The sequence below is a fragment of the Scyliorhinus torazame genome, chromosome 1 (genome assembly GCF_047496885.1).
Source record: "Scyliorhinus torazame isolate Kashiwa2021f chromosome 1, sScyTor2.1, whole genome shotgun sequence".
NCBI lineage: Eukaryota > Metazoa > Chordata > Chondrichthyes > Carcharhiniformes > Scyliorhinidae > Scyliorhinus > Scyliorhinus torazame.
The window spans coordinates 253,619,532-253,631,032 of NC_092707.1; the positions used below are offsets into that span (position 1 = coordinate 253,619,532).

Consider the following 11,501-nt stretch of genomic DNA (forward strand, 5'->3'; position numbering starts at 1 on the left):
TATGCAGGTTAGGTGGATTGGCTATGCTAAATTGCCCCTTAGTGTCCAAAAATGTGCAGGTTAGGTTATGGGGGTAGAGCTGATTTGACAGGGAAAATTAGCCTTTGTAGGGTGCTCTTTCACAGGGTTGGTGCAGGCACAATGGGCCGAACAGCACCCTTCTGTGCTGTAGGGATTCCATGGTTCTAAGTGGTTAAAAGTAAGATAAATGTATCCTTGATGGTTAAAACAAATATTTTAGATGAATTAAGTAAGCTAAAGGGATACAAAGTGCCAGGCCCAATGGGATATAGCCTGCAACCCAGAGGCGGAAGAGGCCCTAAAAATTGTTTGACAGGGTTCGACAAGTGCCAATGCAAACCAGAGGACTCGACAGTAGCTAATGTAGTACTGATTTTTAAAAAACGGATACAGATAAGTACACAGCAGAGATTTCAAAAGGGGATGATCATGGTAAATTGTAACAATTGTTGCAGAATTGCTTGTGGGTTAACAGATATGGGGGAAGTGAAGTGGATTGAGTGTACCTGGACTTTAGAAAAGCATTTGACAAGGTACTACATAGAAGATTATTAGAAGAGATTAAGGCATATGGAATTAGGAGATGATAGAAAACTGTATTAAGATTAGTTAGAAGTGAGAGTTAATGTGGTTGGAGATGGGTGATAACATCCCTCAGGGTTCAGTACTGTGTCCTGTTTGCATTGTGTATCAATAATTGGATATAGAGCTGGAGCAATTGTTGTTGAAATTTGTAGATAAGATATCAGAGGAAGAAACTATGGCCACATTCAAGATTAGATGGACGGATGGGTGAAGGAAAATGGGTTGAAGGGATGTGAACAATTTGGGCTGAACAATCTTGAACAATGTAACTTCTGTGTACTTCAATGACCCCTCCAGTGCCTTTCTATCATTAGATTGTCTGTCTGACATAAAACCCTGAATGAGCCACAATTTCAACATTCCTGTTCCTGCCACAAATTCCACGCATATGCTGCTGATTTCATCTCCCTCCCTGATCACTGTCTCGGACATAACCTATTCAACCTTGAGCACAACATCCAAACACATATCCTCTCAATTACAAAGATCACTTCCATAATATAATCAAGACCTCCCTTGACCTCAGCCCATCTGCCGATGAAGCCTTCAACCATGTACCTTCCACGCCCACAATCTACTATTCAACTGTTCTCCTGGTCCTCCTCTCAGTGTCTGCCTTCCTTTCACCTCAGTTGATCCAAAGCTCAGCTGATCTTATCTCAGCCCCCACCAAGTTTCATTTATCCATTACTCCGATCCTCACTAAACTACTTTTGCTCCAGCTCCTCAAACAACTAAGATATGAAATTCTTCAATGTGATATGAAACAAAAAAATGCTGGATCTACTCAGCACATCAGGCAGCATCTATGCAGAGAAATAGAATCACCATTTCAGAGTGAGGTGACCTTCCATCAGTTCTGGCTGGTGAACACCAGCTGTTTGTCTGAATGGATAGAAGGTGGATAATTGATTATTGTCTGATTGGATGCATGATGAGCTGAATGAAAGGATGGTTGCTTGGCAATTGGTAACTGGAGAGAAAAATGACTCACTAAATTGATCAATGTCTGCATTGCTGGATAGAAGTGTGTTTGATTGTCCACATATGGCCGCCTGTCTGGTTGGACACCTGATTGGATAGCTAATTGGATGAATAGTTGGATGTTCGATATCTAGGTTCTCCGATCCCAGTGTGCCCCACTACCGCTGCTAGTGAAGGTGGAGAATTTGGCGCTCAGCCAAATCTCCAATTCACTGACGTGGGGCTGGAGAATCCTGCTGGTGTGAACAGGCAGAGAATCCGTCCCCTGGTTAGATTGCAGCTAAGTGCATTATTGCCTGGATGAATTAGAAAGAGAGTTAGGAGAAATGAAAAGAAAGAGAATGGCTAACTGGCAGATTGGGTGGAGAGCTACCTGGATGTATATATTCCTGTTAACCTGGTTGTTTTAGTTATGTGGCTAGATGGTTAGATTGGCTGCTAGCTAACTGGATGACTCATTGGCTAGATAAATGATAGAATGAATTGATGTAAGGTTGGAAATGGGTGACAGGGTGGATGCTGGACCATATATGTAACATATGGCAGCACGGTCGCACAATGGTTATCATCGTTGCTTCACAGCTCCAGGGTCCCAGATTCGATTCCCGGCTTGGGTCACTGTCTGTGCAGAGGCTGCACGTTCTCCCTGTGTCTGCGTGGGTTTCCTCTTGTGCTCCAGTTTCCTCCCACAGCCCAAAGATGTGCAGGTTAGGTGGATTTGCCATTCTAAATTGCCCTTTGTGTCCAAAAAGGTTAGGTGGGGTTACTGGGTTACCGGGAAAAAGGGGATAGGGTGGAGGTGTGGGGCTTAAGTGGGGTGCTCTTTCCAAGGGTCGGTGCAGACTCGATGGGCCGAATTACCTACTTCTGCACTGTAAAGTCTATGATTCTAGTACTAAATAGATAATGATAAGCTTGGCAAATGGTTAAGGCATAGGTGGTTAGCAAGATAGGGTAATGGTTACTTGAGATAGATGGAAAGTTAGCTATATGCAGCATTTTGAGCTGGATGAATGAATGACAGGCTGGTTGAATGGGAGAATGGATGGGTGGACAGACAGATAAATGAATGGATTTTCCCATGACATAGTTGTTTGTGTTCTCAGCAGAAGAGGTGTGATTGCTTGAATGGGAGAAAAATTGGATGAAACAGTAAATTCTCACTCTAAACACCAAGGATTCAAGAGGAATGCCAATGTTTTACTGCAAAGGCTAATGTATGCATGTCAAAATCATTCAGTAAACATTATTTTATTCTCAACAAATATGTTTCCTGTTGTCACTTCCTAATAGTTGTTCTTTAATGCAATCATTCCAAGTTTAATAAGGAGTAGCCTGGAGATTGCCAACTAGTATTGAATGGATTGTTTGTTTTGATCAATTAATTTAATTCTCAGCAACTTAGTCCAGCCCTAATAGGCTGTAACACACAGCAACATTTTGCCACCTGCTAAATTACATTGGTCTCTTTACACAAACATTGATGCTTAAGAGCGATCATTGTCTCTGTTGCCAAGTCACTGGGCACATTGTAAATTTTTGGCAATTTTATCATTTGCACGATATTATTTGCAATCTGAAATCATCTTGATCTTTGCATGTGAAACTATTCTACTTCACTGCTGCTCCAGGTATATTTTCCCCAAAGGAATGGCACTCCCACTTTAAAATGCAAGTACAGGCAGGAGAATTGTAAAAATCGACTGTGAAAATATTCAGCTGCAGTTTTGGTGCAAAAGGTTTTAACTGGGAATTTACATCTTTCCCCAGTTCCAATGGGAAGTCTGTGTCATGGTCTGAACCAGGAACTGGACGACCAGCGAAGGGACAACACATGTGGCATAGACTGTCCGTCCATGTGAAGAGCAAAGATGGTGCATCTAATCAGACAGCTGTAATCAAACCCCTGACTAAGCCATATCAGAATCAGATTAAAAACCTCAGCTTCTCAGACACCAGCACAAAAGCCCTTTACAATGTTGTGGAAGAGGATGAAAGTGACCCCTTGAGACTCGACATTCCCAATAGTCCAGAGATGATGTTGCAGCGACGAACAATGTCTATCACGCAGCTTAAAGAAATAGAAGATCCTCAATTTTTCATTTCTGATCAGTTCCCAAAAGGTGTTTCTTCGCAACAGTCCATAATGGATCATTTGCATGGTGTGGTCAATACATTTTCAACCAATATGACTGACCTTAATTCAGTGCTTACTGTGCCAGTGCCCGGGAACGGGATGAACTCACTGTACCAGTTGGACCAACAGGTTCTCCCTCTCCAGATGACAACCTTCAATCCTCAACCCATCTCGCCTGTCGAGGAGGAAAGCGAACGGTTCAATCTCATCGACGACTTCATGTATGACAGCACCGAGATCCAGGAGGAACTGCCCGTCCCCAACAAGCTCACGCTGGAGGACTCCCCCGCGCTCACACCTCCCTCCCCCTTCCGAGATTCAGTGGCATCAGGCAGCTCTGTCCCCAGCTCCCCAATCTCTGAGTCAGTGCTGTGCACCCCTCCCAGTGTAACCTATGCTTCGGTCATTCTGAGAGACTACAAACAAACTTCCTCAACCCTGTGACGGTTTAGCCAGGCGGCCAGAAGTTAACGTTTGCTGAGAACTTCCAAATTAAAATATTTAGAAGTGGGGGTATGGGGGGGGGGGGGGGGAGAGGTTATCCAGTGCCGTAGTGTAAGTCATAAAACATTTTTGAAAGCGAAGAGGAAAACAGTATATCATCCCTTACGGTCAAGGTCCAGATGCTATTCTGTGATTAGGATTCAGTAGCAACTCAGAACAATCGTTTCCGAAGCATTGTTGTAGAGATAGACATGCTAAAATGTGCTATTTTATTGCATCCTTTTAAAATTGCAAATAGTTGTTGGATTATAGTTATTGGACGCCTGATATTTCACTATGTCCCCACTGCAAGCTGTCAGAAGCAACCATCAGGTGAACTGCTGCTGTGTTCTTTTGCTGAGTGCCTGTTTATTGGGCAGCAATGGCCAGGGCTTATTATTTACAAATCAAGACTGGGGCAATAAAGTCCATCCATCAACAATAATCTGCAGCATGTTCAAATCCTGGGATTTTTAATCCCACCCTCCCCTCAAATTGTGTCATGATTGTGATACATGCCCATTGAGGGTGGGCCACAGGCTAACGGTAATATCTGCAATCTGACAGAAGACGGTGCTCTTACTGCTTTTCATTCAAATGGTACAATGTCACAAGAGGACATCTTGCTTCCACCCAGAGGTTAGGGCGGCAAACTCTGCCCTGTTTCTCAATCATTTCTTCCAACCCTGCCAAAGGCCACTGATTCGTTTGGAAACACTTTGCCTGCTTTTCCTGAAAGAAAAAGAGGGGGAGCATGAGCAGCATTGTCTATTGTCAAAACACTGCGGTTGCCTGGGACGTTGGACAAGCTGTCAGATCTGCAGCTAGCTGCACTCTTCAAAGAGCGGCAAGAATAAACACTCTCACTCTGCAGATACTTTGGGACAACGTGCAACCCACGTGCAGAAGACCGGGAAACAGAATGCAGCTCGTCACCTTTACTTTCAGGAACAATGAACAAGGGAAACCAACTGAACTCTCAGCTGTGTTTTTTAAAGAATCCCCTCGGAAACCTTGCACAAGTTGTTAAAATGTAATCCATGGTGGGCAGTAGTGATCGCAATGATCAGTGTTTCTGATGTAACTTACATCTCAGATACACAAACAAAACATTTCATGTTAAATTCCGACGCATTCTGATGGAAAATGCAGTTTTTTGGGGGGGGTTCTGTTACGTGTGTCAGTCTTAACAATTCTGACAGTCTGAAGTTTGTTTTCTATGTAAGCCAGTGTCTAAGAGTTTTAAAAAACCTTACATTTGTAGATATATTTTCAGAGTTTGAAACTGTAACATAGGTGAAGTAGGTTCTCTAGTTTCTGAGAATTAAAAGTGTAGATTGTAGAAAGAGTCCACATTCACAGCACTTGGTTTGTCAAAGGTGAGGTGGCATTCTTCAAAAGAAAAGTCCATTTTTGGTTGCTGTCCTGATATCTCGCCTTCTCCAGAACCTTGCGGGAAACTCTATTGGAGTGATTGCAAATGAAAACAGAAAATGTTGGAAATACTCACCAGGGCGGGCAGCATCTGTGGAGAGACAAACAGAGTGCTTCTCCCTCTGCAGCTGCTGCCTGACCTGCTGGGTATGTCCAGCAATGTCTGTTTTTATTTCAGATTTCAAGCATCTGCAGTATTTCACTTTTGCATCGGGGTGATCTTGCTTGGTACTAATCCTAATCCCGATGTGGTACATCACTGGATGCCATAGTATAATATCTCCACCTTTTTCGGGTGGCAGGCTCAGTTAGTAGCAGTCCCAGTTCGTAGCCAGAAGGCTGCTCCAGTGATTTAAGCATATGACCTAGGCTGACATTTCAGTTCAATAGCAAGTGAGTCTTTTTGGTGAAGTGCTCAACTAAAATCCCACCTGTCCTTTCGGGCAGGCCTGAAAGATCCCTGCACTAATCGAGGAAAAGAGGAAATGCTCCCTTTGGTGACCTGGCCAATTCTTATCCCTCAACTAACATCACGAAGAACAGATGATCTGTCTTTTATCTTTGGTGTTTGTGGGAGCTTGCTGGGGACAAACCGGCTGTTGTGATCCCTACATTGCAACAATGATTACGCTTCAGAAACACTCACTGTCTGTAAAGCACTCGAGGATATTCTGAGGTCACAAAAGGTGCTAGATAAGTCTTTCCTTTTTTACACACTTTCTCTGGGGCTTCCGTCGATCTTCTGTCAGAATTTTGACAGGCAAGCAGGGAGAATTCCCAAAGACGATCCACACCTGGCCATGGTTGATAAAATTGGAGCACACCCGTTGACCTCATGCTCCACACACAATAATGAACACAGGGTTTATGGGACTCCCAACTGGAATTGCAACACCACTGAACTTAAACTACAAAGTGGAAACAGCCATCTCGCACAAACTTTGAAATGTATCTTCCACACAAGGCATTGTCCTAATCCCATATCTCTATTTCCCCTTTCTTCTCACCACCTATCTACTCACACTTAAAAATTGCCATAGGTCCAACCAATGCAAGGTGCTTGATAAAATTAAGACCATCCATTAAGCTCCCTCTGTCACTTCCTTCCGTTAACCCCATCAAGACAAAGTCTCCCAGTGTCTGAGGCCCGAATTTCCATTTTGTTTCTCCCCTGTCCCCTCATACCCTCTCTGAGTTCACCTTGTTCATGAGACACTCCCCCCCCCACCCCTCCCACCCCCATCCCTCCTCCCCCCCCCCCCACCCCCCCCCACCCCCCCCACCCCCACTCCCCCATCCCTTCAACCATTGCTCATCATATTGCTGACTCCCCATGTTAGCTGATATTGTTAGAAATTCCCTCTCCTCTGGTAAGGTCACTTTCCCCTCCTTCAAATCTCAGAGTCACCCATTCTCAAATGACCCATCCTTGACTCTTTTATTCTATGCAAATTACTGTCCATCTCCAACTCCCTTTCCTGTCAAAGAAATGTGTTACCACTTAACAGGCTCTCTCTGAGCCATATTGGTAGTTTCATGGTGGACATTTGCGATGAGAACTGAGCTTTGCAAAGTTTGCCCTTAAATATTTAGTAACTTCTTCCAAGCATGCAACACAATTCTCCTGATGAATCCCTCGGTACTGTTCACATTCTGCATTGTGCTGTTCACCAGTTGTTTGACGCTGACTAACCCCTGACCTCCACCACCTAGAAGGACAAGGGCAGAAGACGCATGGAAGCACCACCACCTCCAAGTTCCCCTCCAGGTCACTCACTCGACTTAGATATATGTCATCGTTCCTTCATCATTATTGGTTGGGATTCCTGAAACTCACTACCGAACAACATTGTGAGTGCACCGTCGCTATATGGACTGCAGCGGCTCAAGAAGAAGGCCCACCACCTAATTTTCAAGGGCATCTAGAATGGCCAATAAAATGCCAATAATACTCACATTCAGAAAATAAGTAATTTTTAAAAATGTATATGAGTGACAGCAACCATTGAAATAGCTCTTGACTGAAGAGGCTAAGTTAACAGCCAGCAAGGTGCCCGATCCAGGACGAAAAGTTGAGTTTTGGTTTATGCAAATCCACCTCCTCTTCATAACAGCAAAAGGATCAAAAGTAATTTGTATTGACTTCCAGTTATATTTTATTATCTGTATCCTTGAAATAAAAATGATCAAGTGTTTGAAATTTAATGAAAACAAGGGGTGCAATAAAATCAGGTTGCAAGGCCAACAGCAATCAACTAGCCTGTGAGAATTGAGAAACTAGTTCATTCTGACCTACTCACACATCCTGCCCTAATGCCTGCTTGCATCATGAAAATCCTATAAGTGCCCCAACATAAATCAACACTGTGCACTTTTATCTGTGCTCTGCATCTGGGGCTTTCCGCACACAGCAAGGAAACATTTGGAAATCTAGGGCAACTAATTCTGGCGCATCACAATTCCCACGACTGCGGTAGTCTCCTGTACGATGGAGCCAAATGCCAAGATGTTTGTGCAAATGAAAAACTACCAACCTTCCCAGTCCTCCGGGTGGAATTCGCCTTCCTCTTCAGTGTCATGTCAACTTAAAAAAATGACTTCTGCAGGTGTAAGTAGAGTTGAACTGTTGTAACAACTGTTTGAACCATAACAGTCACAAATCGCATCCCCTGGTAAACCTTTTAAAATATCACAAGCAAGTGTTGCTTTCAATGTTGGGTTTTACCCAAATTCAGATGAGATTTGACATTTATGATAATTATACATTTTAAATGAAGTAGGAAAATTAAATTGATAGTAGTTATTGGTTGTGCACTGTTAACCGTTTATGTCAAGATTTAACAAAAAGAATTATGAGTGTGAGTGTTCTTTACAATTCAACTTTTATGATCTTGTAAACAGCAAATGTAAAAAATGTTTAGACAAGTAAGATGTAATTTGAGAGCAGAAGGCAATAAATGAAGTTCTGTTTACCTTGGTAAGATATTTCCGATTGCATACAAGCCTCCTTTCACCACCTTTGTTTGAAAATCTGTCTGGAATGAACAATAATTCTTTTCTTACATTTAATTTTAAATGACATTTTTTGCATTTTGCTGTACCCCTGTGCTTGCTAACCTGCATTGGCTCCTCGTCTGACAACATCTCGATTTTAAAATTCTCATCCTTATTTTCGAATCCCTTTCATGGCCTTGTTGATCTCTAAGTCTGTACTATCCTGCGGCCCTACAACCCTCCAGCTCTGGCCTCGTGCATGTCACTGATTTTCACCACTCTGCCATTTGCAGTTTCTCACCCCGAGCTTTGGATATCCTTCCCTAAATCTTTTGCTACTCATTTAAGATGCTCCTTACAACCTACCTCTTTGACCAAGCTTTTGAGAACCTGTTCTAATATCTCCATCTGTAGCTTGTGTCAAATTTAATACTCCTGCGAAGCAACTTTGGATGTTTTACTATATTAGAGGTGCTATGTAAATGCAAGTTGTTGTTGTAATTCATGATTATTACGGTTCCTTCAAAACTACTGCTTTTGGTTACATATGTTAAAATTTGGTTGCAGTTTGACTGGAGGCAAAGTCTATTTGTTATCGGCGAATCTGTCATTGACAATACACAATGATATATTTCGATCTATGAGCTGTGATTAAATAAAGGTGTGAAATATTGGTCTCATACCATTCAATACATTATTATTAGGGCACAATATGCTGTTTGAATATAAGAGGTGCATCTTGGGAAATATTAAGCATCATCCCATGGCACGGGTTGGGGTGTGGGCAAGCTCACTGTTCCCCGGAGAAGCTTTTCCTTGAAGCAGCAGGTTATAGAATCATTCCGCTAACTCTGAAAATTGGAACTGCTTCCTTCTAGTTTCACTCCTTTGTTTGCTGGTATGCAGGGGTTGCCACCCTGCAGAATGCTAATGTTACCTGAGCAACCATTCAATTCTGGCCATCCATTGAATATGTGCAGTCTACCCCCTACCCAAACATTGCCTGTGTCTAACTCTGCCCCCTCTCCAAGAAACTCCAGTAAAGTTTAAATCCTCCATTTCATCCTAGGTGGCTACCATCTCACGTTTGAGTCATTTCATTAAGGCCAGCAAAATTTTAAAATGATTATCCAGAGACTCCCACTTACCTTGGGCACAAAATCTAAGCTTGTATTCCAGGGCAGTGTTGAGGGTATGTTGCACTGTCAGAGGTGTCGGCCGGGATTCTCCGAGCCCGTGCCGGGACGGAGAATCCCGCCACGCCGCTCCAACGGCGGGCCGCCGATTCTCTGGCGACCGACCGGAGAATCGGCAGCAATCGTGCCAGTGCGGTCGCCTTGGCACCGGTCAGGGGCCGTTGAAAGCGGCCCCCGTGTCAATTCTGCGCACTCGACGGGCCACGTGCCCGCCAAATCCCGCCGGGCCAAGTGCCCGCCGAATCCCGCCGGCATTGTTTGCATATGGTCCTACCCGGTGGGACCTCGGCGTTCTGGCTGCGTTGCAGGACGATGGGGGGGGGTGACTTCGGGGGGGCCTCCACAGTGGCCAGGCCCGCGATCGGGAGCAACTGCCATGTGCCCACGGGCTGGCGCGGAGATGGCCGTGGCGCGCATGCTCGGACCTGTGGCGGGCCGGCTTTCGGCTTTCGACTCCGGCGCCGTTCTAGCCCCCGAGGACAGGTAGAATGACTAGGCCTAGAGGCCCGTTGACGCCGGCGTCAACACTTGGCTGGCATTTCGGAGAATCCCGGCCGCCATCTTTCAGATGAGTTGTCTAACTCAGACTCTGTCTGCTCTCTCAGGTCCTGGCCAATATTCCTCCCGCAACCAACATCATTAAAGCCAATGATCTGGCCATTATCACAATGTTGTTTGCGGGACCTTGTTGTGGGCACAATGACTGTCACTTTTCCTACACTACCTTCCTTCACTTATGTGCTGTTTTTCTTTGGCAGTTTTTTGCCAGGGGTTTCCATTCGGTCATGAACTTACATATCAATGTAAGTTTTTCTTTTTCCTTTTGGTTAACCCTGACTTTCCCTTCCTACTGAGAGTGTGAGATTGTAGGATCACCCCTAATAATCACTTCTCGGCGGGGGTGGGGGGCACAGAAATCTTGTACTCCATCCCAGTCAGAGACACCTGAAGCTGTGTCCACCATGTTTAGCAATCTTTTTGAGTCAGCTCTTCTAACTTGGGTGTGGTCCAAAAATACGTATAAAGCAAGCAGAATTTGCTAACGCAGCAAGTGATCATGAAAAGACTTGAATAATGTGCAAAAAACAGGAATTTGCTGACAGTGAGAATTCAGTGCAATGAGGGAAGGAGTGTAGCATAAAGGTGTTATAACCCTCATGAGAATCATGAGCAGACAACCATTGAACTCACAGAGGAGCTCATTGACTACCAACTCCCCAGGTAGGGGGTGGAGACCCACCACCTGGGGCTCCTTAGACCAATGGATAGAAGCAGGGCCTAAGTCAGGGCCTGGAGAGACCTATCCTTCCCGTAGATTCTACACTAGGAATGAGATGCCAGGTAAAACTTAACTTGAATACATGTTAATAAATTCACTTACGTTTATGACCGTTTCGTTTGGAGTTATAAAAGGGTTAATAGCTATTATGCTAATAGCCAATATACATCATCAGTGATGGAGATCCATATGTCACGAGGGCCAGAGAGAGTTGGTTCTGGAAGGAGCCTCATGGTTATCTATCCCTGTATATAGTTATATGTAGTTAAAAATATTCCTGAAGGCCTTCGTTTCTGTAGTCTATGTTAAACAGATCTTGGGAACCCTCATGATGATACTTCATGGTGGAGGTGGTAAACCTACCGAATGGCAAAGGATCCCCGATAGA

General features: G+C 44.2%; 1 protein-coding gene across 2 annotated transcripts in view; it reads left to right on the forward strand.

Annotated features, from left to right (window-relative positions):
- The window catches only part of LOC140420693 (metabotropic glutamate receptor 1-like), an 842,616-nt gene extending 833,296 nt beyond the window's left edge, over positions 1–9,320 (forward strand). The window contains exon 9 of one of the 2 annotated variants that reach the window (XM_072504696.1): positions 7,358–9,320. In XM_072504696.1, the coding sequence (XP_072360797.1) occupies positions 7,358–7,430 (73 nt within the window). In that variant the 3' untranslated portion in view covers positions 7,431–9,320. Of the gene's footprint in view, positions 1–3,360; positions 4,235–7,357 lie in introns of those variants that run through there. The other variant, XM_072504691.1, reaches the window with a different exon arrangement.
- Positions 9,321–11,501: the final 2,181 nt, after the last annotated feature.